Source organism: Salmo salar, chromosome 19 (genome assembly GCF_965601325.2).
Source record: "Salmo salar chromosome 19, fSalSal1, whole genome shotgun sequence".
In the NCBI taxonomy this organism is placed as follows: domain Eukaryota; kingdom Metazoa; phylum Chordata; class Actinopteri; order Salmoniformes; family Salmonidae; genus Salmo; species Salmo salar.
In genome coordinates, this window is record NC_138309.1 from 38,616,953 (window position 1) to 38,641,468 (window position 24,516).

Below are 24,516 nucleotides of genomic sequence, written 5' to 3' on the forward strand. Positions count from 1 at the left end.
TAACACGCAGGACATAACATTTTGGAATGTTCAGATAGAAATATGTAACAGAACAAACAACAGCATGTAGACCAAGGAATCACGTTGGCTCTATTCACGGAATTTCTATCTGCAACGTTCGACAACGTTTCAGGGGGAAACTGAACGTGGCCCAGGTTGTTTAGGTTTTAATTGAACTGAAAGGAAACAACTAAAACCAGCAGTCTCTCAGCCCTCCATGGAATGAGTTGGGACACCCCTCAGCCTCAGATGAAGTTTGTAAGATGTAGACAGCCAATCAGAGGATGATGGGAGTTGATCAGTTTTAGTTTATCGGTTACTTTACAAAGTAAGTTATTCATATATCGTACCATCAATCCGATTATATCGATCAGAAATCTGGAGCTGTAGAATACAACTTGATAATAGATTTATTGGGATCCCCGTTAATAGCGACAGCTAGTCTTCCTGGGGTTCGACAAATAACAAAACAATACATTAAAATTGTAAAGTATTTTAGTCTGTAAACACATTAACATAGACAGACTTACATTAATACATGTACTGAACATATTACTTAACTAGATTACTAGGTCAGATAGGGAGAGGCGTTGTGTTGGCCCGCGGTTAAATCTAGTTGATGATCCCTGGTTTAAAAAGGCAATCGCAAGAAGTCTCCTCAAACTTGCTCAACAACCACACCATTCATTGCCAGATTCAGCAGAGGTCTAGAACTTGCGAATAATTATTTGTACCAAATACAATACTCTTTAGTTTTTGTTTTTGTTCAGGACTAGTTTATTACTATCCATCCATTCTAAAAGTCTTTGTTTAGAGATGCAGTGATTTCAATAGGTGTGGTTGCTGACGTGTACACTGAATGGACAAAACATTAGGAACAACTGCTCTTTCCATGACAGGCTGACCGGGTGATCCCGTATTGATGTCACTTGCTAAATCCACTTCAAATCTGATTAAAACATTTTTTTTTTAATGATTTTTAAGCCTTGAGACATGGATTGGGTATGTATGCCATTCAGAGGGTGAATGGGCAAGACAGAAGATTTAATTGCTTTGAACAGGGTATGGTAGTAGGCCCCAGGTGCACCGGTTTGTGACAACAACTGCAACGCTGGTGGGTTTTCATCACACTCAACAGTTTCCCCGTGTGTATCAAGAACAGTCCACCACCCATCCAGCCAACTTGACACAACTGTGGGAAGCATTGGAGTCAACATGGGCCAGCTTCTCTGTGGAACGCTTTCGACACCTTGAGGAGGCAATATGGGAGTGTGGAGGGGCTAATGTCCTGTCTTTATGCAGTAGCTATATTCACAGTAGTAGAATTTCAACTCTCAAAGCTGTCAATACAACAATATCAACTAATCAGAATGCCATTCCTGTCTCTATGCAATTTGCAATCACCCAAATTCTACAGTAATGGTCTACTCTATGTATCTCTATTTCCCTCTCACAAAACTGAAGCAAACGCTGAAACTGGGAGAGACTGTTTGCTATGGTGTGCACTAATGAACACATCCCTTGTTCCATCACGTCTTAGATGGAACTAACCCAGCTAGCAAATTTGGTTCGTTGGAAGTTATGGGAACATACGCTTTTGGTTTCACATTGGTTGTGGGAACGAATCCATATGCTTCCGAGCATTTTAAACGTTCTGAGAATGGAAGTGAAAACGTTGACTGTTCTGGGTTTATTTTTAGGTTGCAGGGAGGTTCTGAGAACAGTTTACTCAGATTCCTTGATAGTTTTTTTTTAACATATTTAAAAAAATATATATATTTTCACTATATTTTTTTTCTTCTATTTGTTAGTTGTACAACTTTTTAACTGCATTGTTGGGAAAGGGCTCGTAAGTAAGAATTTAATGGTAAAGTCTATACTTGTTGTATTCTGCACATCTTTCCCGGAGGTTTTTATTCGTGCTGTGAAAATGGAAATTCTAGGTTATTTGGAGGTTTCTGAAAAACTTTCTTAAAACATTCACATTCACTTTTAATAACACTACTAGCTTAGGTTAACTGTTTGGAACTCCCAGCACAGGTAAGACACATGGAAATGAATTTGCTTAGGCATTAAATCATGCAAAACATTTTTTTTTATTTATTGTAACACGGCATCAGTGAGATTCAAACCTAGAATCTTGTGTTCTATATCCATGAAATGAGTCCACTGCACCATGAGGATGGAGCTAGCATGCTATGTTTTATAACTCATACGAAGCTGTTAATTTTAGTCTATTTAAACAGACCCCGCTTCAAAAGGAAACAAGGACTCATTAAGATCAGCTATGGTCAATTAGTGGGTGCGGCCAACACACCTGATCACACTTATTAACAAGATAGAGGATAGAGAGAGTTTTGTTGACGCTGAGAACGGAATGTATGTTTTTAAATAACATTCTTAGAACGTTCTGTGAACGTTAAAGTTGTCTTGTGGTTTTTATGGAACGTTTTAACGCTCTCAAATTATTATTTGTATTTTTTTTACATGAATTTAAATAGAACTATGAGGCAATCTGTAGGAAACATTATGTTAAAGTACTGAAATTCCCACAAAAGAACATTGTTTCTTAGCATTCTCTGAACTATTTGAGAACATTCCCAACGTCAACCAGCTGGAGAACGTTCCCAGAACATGTAACCATGTTTGAACTTTTAGGAAACATTCTGGTTAAAGCATTGAAATACCCTCCCAAAAAAATGGTTTGTCAAGTTCCTTAAATGTGCTGAGAATGTTCCAAAGCCAAGCGACTCCCTGTACCATTCCCAGAAAGTTGTGAATAGATTTTATGCAAAATAACCATAGGACAACCACGCTCTAAGAAACATATGGTTCTCAGAACGTTATGTGCTAGCTGGGAAATTAGTTAAGTTCCATGGTTCTAGAAGGCCGTCGTGTCTCCATAGTCAGTGTTCCATCGTACATAGAGGTCCAGGGTTGTGGGACTGACACTGGGTTTAATTCGCTTCAGAGAATCCTCAAAGTCCTTGCAGCGGATGTTACGCATCTGTAACAAGCATCAGCATACACAGAAATATATTCTCTATTTCATACACAGAAATATATTCTCTACTTCATACACAGAAATATATTCTCTAGTTCATACACAGAAATATATTCTCTCTTTCATACACGGAAATATATTCTCTATTTCATACACGGAAATATATTCTCTATTTCATACACGGAAATATATTCTCTATTTCATACACGGAAATATATTCTCTATTTCATACACAGAAATACACTACATAACCAAAAGTATGTGGACACCTTCTCTTTGAACATCTCATTCCAAAACTATAAGCATTAATATGGATTTGGTCCCCCCTTTGCTGCTATAACAGCTTCCACTCTTCAGGGAAGGATCGTCTAGAAAGTCACTGTATGCTGTAGCGTTAAGATTTCCATTCACTGGAACTAATTGGCCTGAACCATGAACAGCCCCAGACCATTATTCCTCCTCCACCAAACTTTACAGTTGGCACTATGGATTGGGGTAGGTAGCCAGAGTCGTCTGTCAGACTGCCAGATGGTGAAGTGTGATTTATCACTCCAGAGAACACATTTCCACTGCTCCAGTGTCCAATGGCGGTGATCTTTACACCACTCCAACCGACGCTTGACATTGCTCATGGTGATCTTAGGCTTGTGTGCTGCTGCTCGGCCATGGAAACCCATTCTATTAAGCTCCCAACGAACAGTTCTTGTGCTGACGTTGCTTCCAGAGGCAGTTTGGAACTCGCTAGTGAGTGTTGCAACCGAGGATAGACCAATTTAATGCGCTTCAGCCCTCGGCGGTCCCGTTCTGTGAGCTTGTGTGACGAACTGACTTGTTGGAAAGGTGGCATCCTATGACGGTGCCACATTAAAAGTCACTGAGCTCTTCAATAAGGCCATTCTTCTGCCAATGTTTGTCTATGGAGATTGCATGGCTGTGTGCTTGATTTTATACAGCTGTCAGCAACGGGTGTGGCTGAAATAGCTGAATCTACTCATTCGAAGTGGTGTCCACATACTTTTGTATATGTAGTGTATACTCTCCATTCATACACAGAAATATATTCTCTATTCATGTCAGACACAGACTATTATAGCTTTGAGCTGTTATAACTTACATCACTAGCAGCCATGTTTTTCACTTGCTCTGGTCCAAGTTCTGTGTAAACAGACAAAACAAGCATGATCAGGCATAGCGACCTTAACCCCCCTCAAGTTTGCTACAGTATTATAATATACACCCCAAATATACCACCCCAACCAGTTTATTAGGTACACCCAACTAGTATGGGGGTCAGACCCCACTTTGCCTCCAGAACGGCCTGAATTCTTCGGGGCATTCTACAAGTTGTCGTAAACATTCCATAAGGATGACGGTCCATGCTGACGCGATGGCATCATGCAGTTGCTGCAGATTGGATGGCAGTACATTCATGCTGCGAACAGCTTGTTCCATCTCATCCCATTATACTCTTATTAGGTTGAGGTGTTGGACTGACCAGGACACTCAAGTACACTGAACTCACCGTCATGTTCCAGGAAATGTTTTTCCCCTCTTCAATTGTTCAGTGTTGGTGATCGGGTGCCCCTTGGAGCTGCTGCTTCTTGTTTTTAGCTGATAGGAGTGTAACCCCGTGTGGTCGTCAGCTGCATTTGCCCATCCATGACAAGAATCGCCGAGTTATGCGTTCCGAGATGCCGTTCTGCACACCACTGTTGTACTGCACCGTTATTAGCCTGTTTGTGGCGCGCCTGTTAGCTTGCAAGATTCTTGCCATTCTCCTTTCACCTCTTTTATCAACAAGCTGTTTTCCCCCACTGGACTGCCGCTGACTGGATGTTTTTTTGGGGGTTTGTCGACACCATTCTCAGGAAACCCTAGACACTGTCCTGTGTGAAAAGCCCAGGAGGGCGGCTGTTTCAGTTATAATGGATCCGTTCTGCTTGGCACCGACGATCATACCACGCTCAAAATCACTAGTTTTGCCCATTCTAACATTCAGTGGAACAGTAACTGAATGCCTCGATGCCCGTCTGCCTGCTTTATATAGTACGAGTGATCCGAGGTGTACCTAATAAACTGTCCAGTTAGTGTATATAGGTATAATAGGTACATTGTCTATTACTAATGCATATAGCCATAACTTCTGGGCATTGGGACAGGCTGAAAGATAGGCCTTTACTCACCCCTGATTGGTCCAAGAGCAGCATCCTTAGCCAACGACGTAAGATCACTTCCTGAATAGCCCCCCGTCATTCTGAGAAGGTTTATATTTTGGTTAGAGCATGTTTAGGTTGGATAGTTTTATCTCTACAGTTTATGCTTGGGGGGGGGATGGATGTGGCCTAGTGTAGTGTAGTGTGAGAACTTACTTTGGCAGATGGGCTAATTCCTTCTGGTTGAGTGGGTGTCCATGTTGAAAACTTACTTTGGCAGATGGGCTAATTCCTTCTGGTTGAGTGGGTGTCCATGCTGAAAACTTACTTTGGTAGATGGGCTAATTCCTTCTGGTTGAGTGGGTGTCCATGCTGAAAACTTACTTCGCTAGATGGGCTAATTCCTTCTGGTTGAGTGGGTGTCCATGCTTTCCCAATAGATTCTTCAGCAACTTGAAACGCGTCTGTGATGTTTGCAAACACATAACATTGGTTAAAAAAAACATATCTAAAAATCTACCCAGTAAACCACTCAAGCCATAACAAAGTTCAGTGATGGTCCTACACAAGGGAAAACATGCAACATGGGTTTACCTCCTCTGTTGGTAAGGCTACATGAACCCTTTTGGCAAATCGCCTGTAAAAGGAAAAACAAAATAACAAATTAAGTATTGTCAGCAGGGGTTAGAACCGGTTCAGGGAACAGAACCGAAAACAGGAAAAGAATGACATGAAAAGAATCAGAACTGGGAATGAAAGTGATCTATACTGTTCCGGAACAGAACCATTATTTTCCCCAGCCGTTTTAGGCGACCTGCCTCTCCCCCTCCGAAGCATAGGCTAGAGTAGCCTACTGACGTTACAAGGGTGATTCAGAAATTCAGAGATTTTTTTATTAGAAAATAATGGATAAACTTTTTCAATGCTAATTAAGGATACTATATTTATCACGTTTCGCGTTGGATTTATTAACTACAAAAAAAGATAAGACGTGTTTTGATTTTAATTCCGGTGCCGCTCTGCACACACAAGCTTATTAGCTAGCTAGCTCTGGCTTAACATTGGACCAAATCCAGGAAGTTCAACCAACTCCAGGAAGTTCAAAAACCTTCAAAGTTCCTTCCTTCATAGAAGCTGCTATATCACATGTATAATTATGTGGGCCTAATTTCAGATAATGCATGTCATAACAACATGCCCAGTGCTACAAGCCAAACCCTCCCAATTTTTTTGGGTCACATCTCACGCCCTACACTGGTCTGTCCAATGCATATACTGTACATAGTTAGCCCGCTCCATAGCAAGCTGCTCTATCCGCACTGAGTGGTCATTTAATGTTGAGCTAAATGTAAATAAAATAAACGATTTCAGAGGTTTGAAAAAAGAACAGAAAGGAACGATATAAAATGTTACTTATTTTTAGTTTGAACCGGTTCAGAACTTTATTTTGTGTGCAGAGCGTTATTAACCGGTTCCCACGCTTTATGTGTGTGTCTCATGTCCAGTACCTGAGCACAGCTTTGTCTTCCTGTGTGTGTTGTGTTGTGTCCAGTACCTGAGCACAGCTTTGTCTTCCTGTGTGTGTTGTGTTGTGTCCAGTACCTGAGCACAGCTTTGTCTTCCTGTGTGTGTTGTGTTGTGTCCAGTACCTGAGCACAGCTTTGTCTTCCTGTGTGTGTTGTGTTGTGTCCAGTACCTGAGCACAGCTTTGTCTTCCTGTGTGTGTTGTGTTGTGTCCAGTACCTGAGCACAGCTTTGTCTTCCTGTGTGTGTTGTGTTGTGTCCAGTACCTGAGCACAGCTTTGTCTTCCTGTGTGTGTTGTGTCCAGTACCTGAGCACAGCTTTGTCTTCCTGTGTGTGTTGTGGTGTGTCCAGTACCTGAGCACAGCTTTGTCTTCCTGTGTGTGTTGTGGTGTGTCCAGTACCTGAGCACAGCTTTGTCTTCCTGTGTGTGTTGTGTTGTGTCCAGTACCTGAGCACAGCTTTGTCTTCCTGTGTGTGTTGTGTTGTGTCCAGTACCTGAGCACAGCTTTGTCTTCCTGTGTGTGTTGTGTTGTGTCCAGTACCTGAGCACAGCTTTGTCTTCCTGTGTGTGTTGTGGTGTGTCCAGTACCTGAGCACAGCTTTGTCTTCCTGTGTGTGTTGTGTTGTGTCCAGTACCTGAGCACAGCTTTGTCTTCCTGTGTGTGTTGTGTCCAGTACCTGAGCACAGCTTTGTCTTCCTGTGTGTGTTGTGGTGTGTCCAGTACCTGAGCACAGCTTCCTGTGTGTGTTGTGTTGTGTTGTGTCCAGTACCTGAGCACAGCTTCGTCTTCCTGTGTGTGTTGTGGTGTGTTCAGTACCTGAGCACAGCTTCGTCCAGCTCCTGTGGTCTGTTTGTAGCTCCCATCACCAGAACCCTCTCTGCCCCATCTGACTGCACCTGCAACCATCCAGGAGACTAGTGTTGTTGAAGAATACCTACACCATATATACAAAAGTATATGGACACCACTTCAAATGAGTGGATTCAGCTATTTCAGCCACACACGTTGCTAACAGGTGTATAAAATTGTGCACACTGCCATGCGATCACCATAGACAAACCTTGGCAGTAGAATGGCCTTACTGAAGATCTCAGTGACTTTCAACGTGGCACCATCATAGGATGCCACCTTTCCAACAAGTCAGTCCGTTAAATTTATGCCTTGCTAGAGCTTCCCCGGTCAACTCTGAAGTGGAAACATTGTGAAGTGGAAATGTCTAGGATCAACAACGCCTCAGCCGTGAAGTGGTAGGACACACAAGCTCACAGAACAGGACTGCCGAGTACTGAAGCGTATAAAAATTGTGTGTCCTCGGTTGCATCACTCACTACCGAGTCCCAAACTGCCTCTGGAAGCAACGTCAGCACAAGAACTGTTGGTCGGGAGCTTCATGAAATGGGTTTCCATGGCCGAGCAGCCGCACACGAGCCTAAGATCACCATGAGCAATGCCAAGAGTTGGCTGGAGTGGTGTAACGCCTGCCGCCATTGGACTCTGGAGCAGTGGAAATGCGTTCTCTGGAGTGATAAATCACACTTCACCATCTGGCAGTCCGACAGACGAATTTGGGTTTGGCGGATGCCAGGAGACCGCTACCTGCCCCAATGTATAGTGCCAACTGTAAAGTTTGGTGGAGGAGGAATAATGGTCTGGGACTGTTTTTCCATGGTTCGGGCCCCTTAGTTCCTGTGAATGGAAATCTAAACACTACAGCATTCAGTGACATTCTAGACAATTCTGTGCATCCAATTTTGTGGCAACAGTTTGGGGAAGGCCCTTTCCTGTTTCAGAATGATAATGCCCCCATCCACAAAGTGAGATACATACAGATGGTTTGTCGCGATCGGTGTGGAAGAACTTGACTGGCCTGCACAGAGCCCTGAACTCAACACCATCAATCCCCTTTTTCGTTGAATCAGAACGCCGACTGCGAGTCAGGCCTAATCGCTCGACATCAGTACCAACCTCACTAATGCTCTTGTGGCTGAATGGAAGCAAGTCCCAGCAGCAATGTTCCAACATCTAGTAGAAAGCCTTCCCAGAAGAATGGAGGCTGTTAGAGCAACAATGTTCCAACATCTAGTGGAAAGCCTTCCCAGAAGAGTGGAGGCTGTTATAGCAGCAATGTTCCAACATCTAGTGGAAAGCCTTCTCAGAAGAGTGGAGGCTGTTACAGCAGCAAAGGGGGGGACAACTCCATATTAATGCCCATGATTTTGGAATGAGATGTTCGATGAGCAGGTGTCCACATCCTGTTGGTCATGTAGTGTGCATAAGGTCTTTTGTAGCTCATTAAAAACCCATACACGAAACATCCATAAAACAGTACATAGGAATTTCAACTGCCGGTGATAATTGCAGCGTGAGTAACATTACCGTGACATAATTAAAATGGTCGTTGGTCTTACCCCGTCAAACTGTATGAGAAACTCAGTTTTTAACCGGCGGCTGGCATCGTGTTCTCCTTCCCTCCTCTCACAGAGCAGGCTGTCGATCTCATCTGGGAGAATGGCAAACAGACAGGAACCACAGTGAACGTCACCATAACGTCAATGAACAGCTACTGTCTGTTCAGTCTCTCAGAAACAAAACAACTAGGGTAAAACATTTTTATTAAAGCTGTTAAAAATGTCACTTTTTGGACGACCTGACCAAATTCACATAGAAATGTGAGTTGTAGATCTGTCATTCTCATTGACAGCCAGTCTAAGAAGCTGTACATCTGATCTACGTACGCTATTTCTATGCTTCCCGTTCTCAAGTTTAGTTTTTGCATATTACTTTTGGTTTTGTACACCAGCTTCAAACAGCTGAAAATGCAATATTTTTCGTTATAGAAAAGCGCTTTCGATGGTACAATGATTCTCTGGTTAAAGGAAAGCATTTTAAATGGTACAATGACTGTCTACACTTTACTTAGTTGTTTAGTCACATAAACTGAAATTAGGCGACACTATTAGAATATTAGCAACCAGGAAATGGAGGAGTGATTTCTGGATCTTTAAACTAGTCCAATTCACCCCCTTACTATGCAAAGCGCTTCGAGTACCTCATTATGTAGAAAGTCGCTATAAAAATCCAATCCATTATTAAACTAATGTAATGAATGGTCGTTTTTTTGGACAGACTAAAAGCCGAGTCCTAGACTAAAAAAATACTGAATGGAAAAATGTCAGGTTCAAATATCAATGTTAGATGTCAGATCACTGTTGGACGATGTTGAGTATACTGTATGGGTAAAAAGGACATTCAATACAATCAATCAAACCAACCAATGAAGATGATGGCAGGCTGTAGTTCTCTGGCAACAGCAAACAGAGCTCTGACCAGCTTCTCTCCCTCTCCCACCTGGAAAGGAGAGATACAGGTCAAAGGTCACTCAAGTAGAACTACTGGTACTAACACTTTACACTGGAACATAAAGGTCAACTTTATAAAGTGGTTTTAAAAGAGTGTATAAGCAGTTTAAAGACTTATAACCATTTGCTTACTGATAGTTTAACTGATCACTAAGCTACATCTATTAATCCACTAAGTGGGACAAACCTCTACCTGGTCTACAGTAGTCCACTACCCTATAGACCCTGGTCTACAGTAGTCCACTACCCTGGTCAACAGTAGTCCACTACCCTATAGACCCTGGTCTACAGTTGTCCACTACCCTGGTCAACAGTAGTCCACTACCCTATAAACCCTGGTCTACAGTAGTCCACTACCCTGGTCAACAGTAGTCCACTACCCTATAGACCCTGGTCTACAGTAGTCCACTACCCTGGTCTACAGTAGTCCACTACCCTGGTCTACAGTAGTCCACTACCCTATAAACCCTGGTCTACAGTAGTCCACTACCCTATAGACCCTGGTCTACAGTAGTCCACTACCCTACAGACCCTGGTCAACAGTAGTCCACTACCCTATAAACCCTGGTCTACAGTAGTCCACTACCATATCTCTACCTGGTCTACAGTAGTCCACTACCCTATAGACCCTGGTCTACAGTAGTCCACTACCCTATAGACCCTGGTCTATAGTCATCTACTACCATACCTCTACCTGGTCTACAGTAGTCCACTACCCTGGTCAACAGTAGTCTACTACCATTCCTCTACCTGGTCAACAGTAGTCTACTACCATATCTCTACCTGGTCTACAGTAGTCCACTACCCTGGTCTACAGTAGTCCACTACCCTATAGACCATGGTCTACAGTCATCTACTACCATATAGACCCTGGTCTACAGTAGTCCACTACCCTATAGACCCTGGTCTACAGTAGTCCACTACCCTGGTCTACAGTAGTCCACTACCCTATAGACCCTGGTCTACAGCAGTCCACTACCCTGGTCTACAGTAGTCCACTACCCTATAAACCCTGGTCTACAGTAGTCCACTACCCTATAGACCCTGGTCTACAGTAGTCCACTAGCCTATAGACCCTGGTCTACAGTAGTTCACTACATAGAGAACAGGGTGCGATTTTGGACACAGTAAATGACAACAGTCTTCAGACTCCTCACCCATTTAGAAGTCAGACTGGAAGCACTGATGTTAAAGAAGGTGGCGTGGGATTCCATTGCTACTGCCTTGGCCTGGGTAGAGGGACAAAATAGATCAATCATTATCATGAGAAAGAAGACTCCATTTCTACTGCTTTGGCCTGGGTAGAGGGACAAAAGTGATCAATTTATTATCATGAGAAAGAAGACTCCATTTCTACTGCTTTGGCCTGGGTAGAGGGACAAAAGTGATCAATTTATTATCATGAGAAAGAGGACTCCATTTCTAATGCTTTGGCCTGGGTAGAGGGACAAAATATATCAATTTATTATCATGAGAAAGAAGACTCCATTTCTACTGCGTTGGCCTGCGTAGAGGGACAAAAGTGATCAATTTATTATCATGAGAAAGAGGACTCCATTTCTACTGCTTTGGCCTGGGTTGGAGGGACAAAAGAGATAAATCATTATCATGAGAAAGAGGCATAATGTCTTCAACATGCAGTCAACACCATGTGATGCATTTGATGGTCACAAACGTTTGACTCACCAGCATGGTCTTTCCATTGCCTGGGGGGCCGAAGAGGAGCAGACCTCGTGCCGGGGATCTGAGACCAGTGAACAGCTAGAGGGGAACAACACAACACCATAGACTGGAGAAGAGACAACACCACCATAGACTGGAGTAGAGACAACACCACCAACAGACTGGAGTAGAGACAACACCACCATAGACTGGAGTAGAGACAACACCACCATAGACTGGAGTCTAGACAACACCACCATAGACTGGAGTAGAGACAACACCACCATAGACTGGAGAAGAGACAACACCACCATAGACTGGAGTCTAGACAACACCACCATAGACTGGAGTAGAGACAACACCACCATAGACTGGAGTAGAGACAAAACCACCAACAGACTGGAGTAGAGACAACACCACCATAGACTGGAGTAGAGACAACACCACCATAGACTGGAGTAGAGACAAAACCACCAACAGACTGGAGTAGAGACAACACCACCATAGACTGGAGTAGAGACAACACCACCATAGACTGGAGTCTAGACAACACCACCATAGACTGGACTAGAGACAACACCACCAACAGACTGGATTAGAGACAACACCACCATAGACTGGAGTCTAGACAACACCACCATAGACTGGACTAGAGACAACAACACCAACAGACTGGAGTCTAGACAACACCACCATAGACTGGAGAAGAGACTACACCACCAACAGACTGGAGAAGAGACAACAACACCAACAGACTGGAGTAGAGACAACACCACCAACAGACTGGAGAAGAGACAACAACACCAACAGACTGGAGTAGAGACAACACCACCAACAGACTGGAGAAGAGACAACACCACCAACAGACTGGAGAAGAGACAACACCACCAACAGACTGGAGTAGAGACAACACCACCAACAGACTGGAGTAGAGACAACACCACCAACAGACTGGAGTAGAGACAACACCACCAACAGACTGGAGTAGAGACAACACCACCATAGACTGGAGTAGAGAGAACACCACCATAGACTGGAGAAGAGACAACACCACCAACAGACTGGAGTAGAGACAACACCACCAACAGACTGGAGTAGAGACAACACCACCATAGACTGGAGTAGAGACAACACCACCATAGACTGGAGAAGAGACAACACCACCATAGACTGGAGAGGAGACAACACCACCATAGACTGGAGTGGAGACAACACCACCATAGACTGGAGTGGAGACAACACCACCATAGACTGGAGACAACACCACCAACAGACTGGAGTGGAGACAACACCACCATAGACTGGAGTGGAGACAACACCACCATAGACTGGAGTGGAGACAACACCACCATAGACTGGAGTAGAGACAACACCACCATAGACTGGAGTAGAGACAACAACACCATAGACTGGAGTGGAGACAACACCACCATAGACTGGAGTGGAGACAACACCACCATAGACTGGAGTGGAGACAACACCACCATAGACTGGAGTGGAGACAACACCACCATAGACTGGAGTAGAGACAACACCACCATAGACTGGAGAAGAGACTACACCACCAACAGACTGGAGAAGAGACAACAACACCAACAGACTGGAGTAGAGACAACACCACCAACAGACTGGAGAAGAGACAACAACACCAACAGACTGGAGTAGAGACAACACCACCAACAGACTGGAGAAGAGACAACACCACCATAGACTGGAGAAGAGACAACACCACCAACAGACTGGAGAAGAGACAACAACACCAACAGACTGGAGAAGAGACAACAACACCAACAGACTGGAGTAGAGACAACACCACCAACAGACTGGAGTAGAGACAACACCACCAACAGACTGGAGTAGAGACAACACCACCAACAGACTGGAGTAGAGACAACACCACCAACAGACTGGAGTAGAGACAACACCACCATAGACTGGAGTAGAGAGAACACCACCATAGACTGGAGAAGAGACAACACCACCAACAGACTGGAGTAGAGACAACACCACCAACAGACTGGAGTAGAGACAACACCACCATAGACTGGAGTAGAGACAACACCACCATAGACTGGAGAAGAGACAACACCACCATAGACTGGAGAGGAGACAACACCACCATAGACTGGAGTGGAGACAACACCACCATAGACTGGAGTGGAGACAACACCACCATAGACTGGAGACAACACCACCAACAGACTGGAGTGGAGACAACACCACCATAGACTGGAGTGGAGACAACACCACCATAGACTGGAGTGGAGACAACACCACCATAGACTGGAGTAGAGACAACACCACCATAGACTGGAGTAGAGACAACAACACCATAGACTGGAGTGGAGACAACACCACCATAGACTGGAGTGGAGACAACACCACCATAGACTGGAGTGGAGACAACACCACCATAGACTGGAGTAGAGACAACACCACCATAGACTGGAGAAGAGACAACACCACCATAGACTGGACTAGAGACAACACCACCATAGACTGGAGAAGAGACAACACCACCATAGACTGGACTAGAGACAACACCACCATAGACTGGACTAGAGACAACAACACCATAGACTGGAGAAGAGACAACACCACCATAGACTGGAGTAGAGACAACACCACCAACAGACTGGAGTAGAGACAACACGACCATAGACTGGACTAGAGACAACACCACCATAGACTGGGCTAGAGACAACACCACCATAGACTGGAGTAGAGACAACACCACCAACAGACTGGAGTAGAGACAACACCACCAACAGACTGGAGTAGAGACAACACCACCATAGACTGGAGTAGAGACAACACCACCATAGACTGGAGTAGAGACAACACCACCATAGACTGGAGTAGAGACAACACCACCATAGACTGGAGTAGAGACAACACCACCATAGACTGGAGTAGAGACAACACCACCATAGACTGGAGTAGAGACAACACCACAATAGACTGGAGTAGAGACAAAACCACCATAGACTGGAGAAGACACAACACCACCATAGACTGGACTAGAGACAACAACACCATAGACTGGACTAGAGACAACAACACCAACAGACTGGAGTCTAGACAACACCACCATAGACTGGAGAAGAGACTACACCACCATAGACTGGAGAAGAGACAACACCACTAACAGACTGGAGAAGAGACAACACCACTAACAGACTGGAGAGGAGACAACACCACCATAGACTGGAGTGGAGACAACACCACCAACAGACTGGAGTGGAGACAACACCACCATAGACTGGAGTGGAGACAACACCACCATAGACTGGAGTGGAGACAACACCACCATAGACTGGAGTGGAGACAACACCACCATAGACTGGAGTGGAGACAACACCACCATAGACTGGAGACGAGACAACACCACCATAGACTGGAGACAACACCACCATAGACTGGAGTGGAGACAACACCATCATAGACTGGAGTGGAGACAACACCACCATAGACTGGAGTGGAGACAACACCACCATAGACTGGAGTAGAGACAACACCACCATAGACTGGAGTGGAGACAACAACACCATAGACTGGAGTGGAGACAACACCACCATAGACTGGAGTGGAGACAACACCACCATAGACTGGAGTAGAGACAACACCACCATAGACTGGAGAAGAGACAACACCACCATAGACTGGACTAGAGACAACACCACCATAGACTGGACTAGAGACAACACCACCATAGACTGGACTAGAGACAACAACACCATAGACTGGAGAAGAGACAACACCACCATAGACTGGACTAGAGACAACAACACCATAGACTGGAGAAGAGACAACACCACCATAGAGTGGAGTAGAGACAACACCACCATAGACTGGACTAGCGACAACACCACCATAGACTGGAGAAGAGACAACACCGCCATAGACTGGAGAAGAGACAACAACACCATAGACTGGACTAGAGACAACAACACCATAGACTGGAGAAGAGACAACAACACCATAGACTGGAGTAGAGACAGCACCAACAGACTGGAGTAGAGACAATAACAGACTGGACTACAGACAACAAAAAACTGGACTAGAGACAACACTACAGACTGGACTAGAGACAACACTATAGACTGGACTAGAAACAACAACAGACTGGACTAGAGACAACAACAGACTGGACTAGAAACAGCAACAGACTGGACTAGAGACAGCAACAGACTGGACTAGAGACAACAACAGATTGGACTAGAGACAACAACAGACTGGACTAGATTGAATCGTACTACACCGACTCCGATGCTCGTCTTATGTGGCAGGGCTTGCAAACTATTACAGACTACAAATGGAAGCAGAGCCGCGAGCTGCCCAGGAACCCGAGCCTACCATACGAGCAAAATCACTTCTACGCTCGCTTTGAGGCAAACAACACTGAGGCATGCATGAGAGCATCAGCTGTTCCAGACGGCCGTGTGATCACGCTCTCCGTAGCCGACGGGGCCAGACGGATTACCAGGACATGTGCTCCGGGCATGTGCTGACCAACTGGCAGATGTCTTCACTGACATTTTCAATATGTCACTGATTGAGTCTGTAATACCAACATGTTTCAAGTAGACCACCACAGTCCCCAAGAATACTAAGGAAACCTGCCTAAATGACTACAGACCCGTAGCACTCACATCCGTAGCCATGAAGTGCTTTGAAAGGCTGGTAATGGCTCACATCAATACTATTATCCCAGAAACCCTAGACCCACTCCAATTTGCATACCGTCCAAACAGATCCACAGATGATGCAATCTCTATTGCACTTCACACTGCCCTTTCCCACCTGGACAAAAGGAACACCTACGTGAGAATGCTGTTCATTGACTACAACTCAGCGGTCAACACCATAGTACCCTCAAAGCTCATCACTAAGCTAAGGACCCTGGGACTAAACACCTCCCTCTGTAACTGGATCCTGGACTTCCTGACGGGCTGCCCCCAGGTGGTGAGGGTAGGTAGCAACACATTTTCCACACTGATCCTCAACACTGAAGCCCCTCAGGGGTGCGTGCTCAGTCCCCTCATGACTGCACGGCCAGGTACGACTCCAACACCATAATTAAGTTTGTAGACGACACAACACTGGTAGGCCTGATCACCGACAACGACGATAGGGAGGAGGTCAGAGCCCTGGCCGGGTGTTGGCAGAATAACAACCTATCCCTCAACGTAACCAAGACTAAGGAGATGATTGTGGACTACTGGTAAAGGAGCACAGAGCACGCTCCCATTCTCATCGACGGGCTGTAGTGGAGCAGGTTGAGAGCTTCAAGTTCCTTGGTGTCCACATCACCAACAAACTAACATGGTCCAAGCACACCAAGACAGTTGTGAAGAGGGCACGACAAAGCCTATTCCCCCTCAGGAAACAAAAAAGATTTGGCATGGGTCCTCAGATCTTTAAAAGGTTCTACAGCTGCAACATCGAGAGCATCCTGACTGGTTGCATCACTGCCTGGTACAGCAACTGCTCGACCTCTGACCACAAGGCACTACAGAGGGTAGTGCGTACGGCCCAATACATCACTGGGGTTAAGCTGCCTGCCATCCAGGACCTGTACACCAGGCAGTGTCAGAGGAAATCCCTAAAAATTGTCAAAGACCCCAGCCACCCCAGTCATAGACTGTTCTCTCTACTACCGCATGGCAACCGGTACCGGAGCGCCAAGTCTAGGACCAAAAGGCTCCTCAACAGTTTTTACCCCCAAGCAATAAGACTTCTGAACAGGTAATCAAATGGTTACCCGGTCTATTTGCATTGTGTGCCCCCCCCCCCCCCCCCCCCCCATTTACACTGCTGCTACTCTCTGTTTATCATATATGCATAGTCACTTTAACTATTCATTCATGTACATACTACCTCAATTAGCCCGACTAACTGGTGCCCCCGCACATTGGCTACCCAGACTATCTGCATTATGTCCTGCCACCCGCCAACCCCTCTTTTACGCTACTGCTACTCTCTGTTCATCATATATGCATAGTCACTTTAACCATACCTACATGTACATACTACCTCAATCAGCCCGACTAACCGGTGCCTGTATATAGCCCTGGTACTGTATATAGCGCCTCTACTGTATACAGCCTCCCTACTGTATACAGCCTCCCTGTTATTATTCACTGTTATTTACTGGTTTTTATTTATTTACTTATCTATTGTTCACCTAATACCTATTTTTTACTTAAAAATTGCACTGTTGTTTAGGGCCTGTAAGTAAGCATTTCACTGTAAGGTCTACACCTGTTGTATTCGGTGCACGTGACAAATAATCTTTGATTTGATTTGACTAGAGACAACAGACTGGACAAGAGACAACAAGACAACTGTGAAGCCTGATTCCCACAATAGGGCCGACCTCAACTGTACTGTGCTGGCTCGGATATTTTCATTTCAAATTGTCCTTTTCAGTAAATATGCCGGATGTGTAAACAGACCAGATCAAAGCAGCTCAGCTTGGCTTGGGTAGGTTTGACCCTAGAATGTGAATCAGGCATAACTGACAGATAGCAGCTCATAACTGACAGATAGCAGCTCATTACTGACAGATAGCAGCTCATTACTGACAGATAGCAGCTCATTACTGACAGATAGCAGCTCATTACTGACAGATAGCAGCTCATTACTGACAGATAGCAGCTCATTACTGGCAGATAGCAGCTCATTACTGACAGATAGCAGCTCATTACTGACAGATAGCAGCTCATTACTGACAGATAGCAGCTCATTACTGACAGATAGCAGCTCATAACACAGATAGCAGCTCATTACTGACAGATAGCAGCTCATTACTGACAGATAGCAGCTCATTACTGACAGATAGCAGCTCATTACTGACAGATAGCAGCTCATAACACAGATAGCAGCTCATTACTGACAGATAGCAGCTCATTACTGACAGATAGCAGCTCATTACTGACAGATAGCAGCACATAACTGACAGATAGCAGCTCATTACTGACAGATAGCAGCTCATAACACAGATTGCAGCTCATTACTGACAGATAGCAGCTCATTACTGACAGATAGCAGCTCATTACTGACAGATAGCAGCTCATTACTGACAGATAGCAGCACATAACTGACAGATAGCAGCTCATTACTGACAGATAGCAGCTCATAACTGACAGATAGCAGCTCATTACTGACAGATAGCAGCTCATTACTGACAGATAGCAGCTCATAACACAGATAGCAGCTCATAACACAGATTGCAGCTCATTACTGACAGATAGCAGCTCATTACTGACAGATAGCAGCTCATTACTGACAGATAGCAGCTCATTACTGACAGATAGCAGCTCATTACTGACAGATAGCAGCTCATTACTGACAGATAGCAGCTCATTACTGACAGATAGCAGCTCATTACTGACAGATAGCAGCTCATTACTGACAGATAGCAGCACATAACTGACAGATAGCAGCACATAACTGACAGATAGCAGCTCATAACTGACAGATAGCAGCTCATTACTGACAGATAGCAGCTCATAACACAGATAGCAGCTCATTACTGACAGATAGCAGCTCATTACTGACAGATAGCAGCTCATAACACAGATAGCAGCTCATAACACAGAGTAGAAAGCGAACAAGCTCACCTCAGGTCTGAGTGCAGGCAGGATGACTATCTCCTGAAGAGCTTGTTTAGCCAGCTCCTGGCCCGCTATGTCTTCAAAGCTCACTGATGACCCACTGAAATAAACAGACACACTGAAATAAACAGACACACAGACACATGTTTAAAATGACTCCAGAACCACAGCAGTCTCAATTACAGTCATGGGTTGTAATTACAGGAGAGCTAGGCACCGCCTTAACAAAAAGGTATCAGTGTGTGCCACCTCAAAAGTCTATGATTTTGACGTCAGGGCATCCCCAAGAATCAACATTTAATTTGATCCTGACTGCAGTCCACTATCACCGTCTCTAGAATCCCACCAATTGAATGTACTGAGGATCTTCTCTATCATAGCCTGGTCACACCTCTGTTAGCTATACAGTACTAACACCCCAGACAATGACCAAAAGACTACACAGATAGCTCCCGGGGACCAGGCTACACAGATAGCTCCCGGGGACCAGGCTACACAGATAGCTCCCGGGGACTAGGCTACACAGATAGCTCCCGGGGACTAGGCTACACAGATAGCTCCCGGGGACCAGGCTACACAGATAGCTCCCGGGACCAGGCTACACAGATAGCTCCCGGGACCAGGCTACACAGATAGCTTATCTATCCTACCCGTCTACGATTTCATTCAGTATGAAGCTGGCCAACTTGCTGTCCACATTCTTAAAGTTCTTCATATCCCTCTTTTGTGGTTCCTTTGATGCTGCTGGTCTACCATTCTGTCCTCTTCCTGCAGCCCGAGGGACAACCTTAGAGAGAACACTCCATAAGTGCACAATATCATAGACCATAAAAAATACATTTCACATAAAACAAAAAGGATACACTAAGAGGAACAACATCCCATTTGAAACAGTATTTAAGACAAATTACGACTCAGAAACGTTGTTGTCTGTAAACTGTTAGTGGGGAGGTTATAAGACTAGGACTAAATCATTTATGGGACTAGAGGATAGGGGATGGGGATAGAACAAGGTCTGTACTTTAACGGGACAAGAGACAGGACAAGGCCTGTACTTTAATTGGACCAGGGACAGGGGGCAGGACAAGGCCTGTACTTTAATTGGACCAGGGACAGGGGGCAGGACAAGGCCTGTACTTTAATTGGACCAGGGACGGGGATAGGACAAGGCCTGTACTTTAATGGGACCAGGGACGGGGACAGGACCTGTACCAGGGATACCTTGATATTGTTGGTCCTGCTTGAGCCAGTGCTTGCTGGCTTGCTGTGACTGGACATAGAACCACCTGGACCTGGTCCTGGCTTGTTCTTTGGACCAGAAGGCCTCACTGGAGGGGTAGGGAGATGGCCTGGTGGACTCTGAGAGCTGTCTCTTGTTTTAGACGCCGATGCACCTTCTGTGGTGAGAGAGAGAGGATGGAGAGAGACAGAGGGTGAGAGAGAGAAAGCGAGAATTGAGAAACAAGGTTAAATAAAAAATAAATAAAAAACAGTACTATAACTATTTGCAAATTGCTAAAACACATAGCTGGTAATATAACACTTGAAATGTCTATCTCTTTTAAACCTTTTTGAGTGAGTGAGTGAGTGAGTGAGTGAGTGAGTGAGTGAGTGAGTGAGTGAGTGAGTGAGTGAGTGAGTGAGTGAGTAGTACTGATCTTAGTCAGGGATTTATTTACAACACAAATCTGTATAGCTCAAAATCTAAGTGTGGCATCACTTCAAAGTGTTATGAGAGAAGACTTCAGCATGCCTCATATATTACCAGTATGGGAAGTCATCATGAAGACTGCAGCATGCCTCATATATTACCAGTATGGGAAGTCATCATGAAGACTGCAGCATGCCTCATATATTACCAGTATGGGTAGTCATCATGAAGACTGCAGCATGCCTCATATATTACCAGTATGGGAAGTCATCATGAAGACTGCAGCATGCCTTATATATTACCAGTATGGGTAGTCATCATGAAGACTGCAGCATGCCTCATATATTACCAGTATGGGAAGTCATCATGAAGACTGCAGCATGCCTTATATATTACCAGTATGGGTAGTCATCATGAAGACTGCAGCATGCCTCATATATTACCAGTATGGGTAGTCATCATGAAGACTGCAGCATGCCTCATATATTACCAGTATGGGTAGTCATCATGAAGACTGCAGCATGCCTCATATATTACCAGTATGGGAAGTCATCATGAAGACTGCAGCATGCCTCATATATTACCAGTATGGGTAGTCATCATGAAGACTGCAGCATGCCTCATATATTACCAGTATGGGAAGTCATCATGAAGACTGCAGCATGCCTTATATATTACCAGTATGGGTAGTCATCATGAAGACTGCAGCATGCCTCATATATTACCAGTATGGGTAGTCATCATGAAGACTGCAGCATGCCTCATATATTACCAGTATGGGAAGTCATCATGAAGACTGCAGCATGCCTCATATATTACCAGTATGGGTAGTCATCATGAAGACTGCAGCATGCCTCATATATTACCAGTATGGGTAGTCATCATGAAGACTGCAGCATGCCTCATATATTACCAGTATGGGTAGTCATCATGAAGACTGCAGCATGCCTCATATATTACCAGTATGGGTAGTCATCATGAAGACTGCAGCATGCCTCATATATTACCAGTATGGGAAGTCATCATGAAGACTGCAGCATGCCTCATATATTACCAGTATGGGAAGTCATCATGAAGACTGCAGCATGCCTCATATATTACCAGTATGGGAAGTCATCATGAAGACTGCAGCATGCCTCATATATTACCAGTATGGGTAGTCATCATGAAGACTGCAGCATGCCTCATATATTACCAGTATGGGTAGTCATCATGAAGACTGCAGCATGCCTCATATATTACCAGTATGGGAAGTCATCATGAAGACTGCAGCATGCCTCATATATTACCAGTATGGGAAGTCATCATGAAGACTGCAGCATGCCTCATATATTACCAGTATGGGAAGTCATCATGAAGACTGCAGCATGCCTCATATATTACCAGTATGGGTAGTCATCATGAAGACTGCAGCATGCCTCATATATTACCAGTATGGGTAGTCATCATGAAGACTGCAGCATGCCTCATATATTACCAGTATGGGTAGTCATCATGAAGACTGCAGCATGCCTCATATATTACCAGTATGGGAAGTCATCATGAAGACTGCAGCATGCCTCATATATTACCAGTATGGGAAGTCATCATGAAGACTGCAGCATGCCTCATATATTACCAGTATGGGAAGTCATCATGAAGACTGCAGCATGCCTCATATATTACCAGTATGGGTAGTCATCATGAAGACTGCAGCATGCCTCATAGATTACCAGTATGGGTAGTCATCATGAAGACTGCAGCATGCCTCATATATTACCAGTATGGGAAGTCATCATGACGTGATACAATCTAAAACAACGTTCTCAACATCGTCTGAGGGCTGACCTAGAAGAGCGAGTCGGTCCTTTGCCATGGTGAGATTGTTGATCATCTTAGTTTGAAGCCTCTTTGAACGATCACAATGTTCTCCTAAAGTGAAAGTGAAAGACAGCGAAACACCGTAACTGGCCAAGGCCACAACACAAACAACCTCATATTAACTTGAAAGATAATGAGGTAGGAATTAGCTTACCTTGTCCTGTGACTTCAATAGCAATCCCCCTTTGAAGCTCTGCAATACCTTTCTGATACCACTGGACTGCCTCCTCCTTGACACCTGCCATAACAAACCCACAGGCTCAGTCACAGAGAGAGTAGACAGACAGACAGACAGACAGACAGACACTCCCAGTGAGCCATTGCATATGCTTGCATAGTCACACAACATGTATGATTGGCTTCGATGCAACCAAGAGTTTTGACATTGTAAAACTCTCTTGGTTTCATCGAAGCTAATGTATGATAAACATATACAATATATTTTTGTTTTAAAGATAAGGAGATGCATTCAACCTTTGTCATCTTCATCGATCTTTAATGCCACGGATATGTATTCAAATGCTCGTTTATGGTAGTTTTTAATAATTTCTCCGTTGTCTTTGCTGTCCCCCGCTCTAACTTTGGCCGACATGGTAGTGAAATAACGTACAGCTAGTTACAGTCGCTAGCTATATCAGAATCTCAAATACATAAGCAAACAGAGATAACTAAACACCATAAAAGGCCGTCAGCGTCCTCAGCAATGTATTATTATATCTCTAACCATTTTCATATCCGACAGATGATCGTAAACGTGTTCTATTTTACAATAATAACAAAACTAATTGTAGAGACCCAGTCCACACAGTTCCAAGACGTCGGTGTTTTGTTGGAACAGGAAGTTGGCGTTACGCATGAGTGGAACTACCGCACTTTTGTCGAACATTTAAAACAAGACGCTAAATACGGTAATAAATGTATAGAAGCAAATATAATGTAATACAGTCACATAAATCGATAAGCACTGACAGTAGATAAATAGTGTGGAAGTTTACCGTGGCATACCAAAAGTAATGTAATATTCGTTTTTTTGTTGTTGTTGTTGTTGAAATAACAGGGGAAGACGCGAAGCGAGGGAATAACTGGGCACAAAATGTGTCTTCTCCAGGTTCACTTTTTTTCCCCGCTCAACAAGCGGCGAGTTTTTGTATGGAGATCAATGGGTGTCGTGTTTGGTTAATTAAATGTAATGGTTTATTTGTTACATGTGGCTTATTTAATCGAATAAACGTGTCGTGGTGTTTAGATTCTTACGACTGTACTGATATAAGTAGGACAAGTGACACCCCGCCAACATTGAGAGAGATTAAAAAAAAAAAATACTTTATATCGGAGTTCTTCAAGCATATAACTGCCCTCTCATTGGCGTGAATGGTCCCACCTGATCATGCGTCCTCCCGACTGCCTTTAATTTACATTTTAGTCATTTAGCAGACGCTCTTATCCAGAGCGACTTACAGTAGTGAATGCATACATTTAATACATTTTTTTTCTCCGTACTGGTCCCCCGTGGGAATCGAACCCACAACCCTGACGTTGCAAACACCATGCTCTACCAACTGAGCCACACAGGACCATTTCTGAAGACATTTGTTTTCATTTGTTATAGAGCGGTCACTTGAGCATCTGGTCAATATCATATATCCTCTGTGCAACTGCGTTCAGAAATGTCACTACTGGC

General features: G+C 44.4%; 1 protein-coding gene across 2 annotated transcripts; it reads right to left on the reverse strand.

Moving 5' to 3' along the window:
• Positions 1 to 2,077: 2,077 nt before the first annotated feature.
• On the reverse strand, positions 2,078 to 23,682 carry LOC106578778 (spastin). 2 transcript variants are annotated; one of them, XM_045702274.2, is made up of 16 exons: positions 23,310 to 23,682; positions 22,990 to 23,073; positions 22,803 to 22,886; positions 20,546 to 20,721; positions 19,975 to 20,111; positions 19,331 to 19,424; positions 11,730 to 11,804; positions 11,201 to 11,272; positions 9,957 to 10,032; positions 9,093 to 9,184; positions 7,501 to 7,580; positions 5,752 to 5,794; positions 5,542 to 5,621; positions 5,188 to 5,258; positions 4,119 to 4,159; positions 2,078 to 3,007 (listed from the first exon to the last, which is right to left on the reverse strand). In XM_045702274.2, exons 1-16 carry the CDS (start codon positions 23,425 to 23,427, stop codon positions 2,882 to 2,884), a joined length of 1,449 nt encoding a protein of 482 aa, XP_045558230.1. In that variant the 5' UTR covers positions 23,428 to 23,682; the 3' UTR covers positions 2,078 to 2,881. The 2 variants fall into 2 exon arrangements, with proteins under 2 accessions (XP_045558230.1, XP_045558229.1); XM_045702273.2 differs by having other exon boundaries at positions 19,331 to 19,442.
• Positions 23,683 to 24,516: the final 834 nt, after the last annotated feature.

What these genes read in the sequence shown, in the direction of transcription:
- LOC106578778 (XM_045702273.2), bottom strand. Translation starts at nt 23,427, where the DNA reads ATGTCGGCCAAAGTTAGAGCGGGGGACAGCAAAGACAACGGAGAAATT. An exon ending in TGCCTGCACTCAGACCTGAG is followed by an intron (nt 11,805 to 19,330) that starts GTGAGCTTGTTC and finishes GTTCCCCTCTAG; the next exon opens with CTGTTCACTGGTCTCAGATC. An exon ending in AAAACATGGCTGCTAGTGAT is followed by an intron (nt 3,008 to 4,118) that starts GTAAGTTATAAC and finishes TGCTTGTTACAG; the next exon opens with ATGCGTAACATCCGCTGCAA.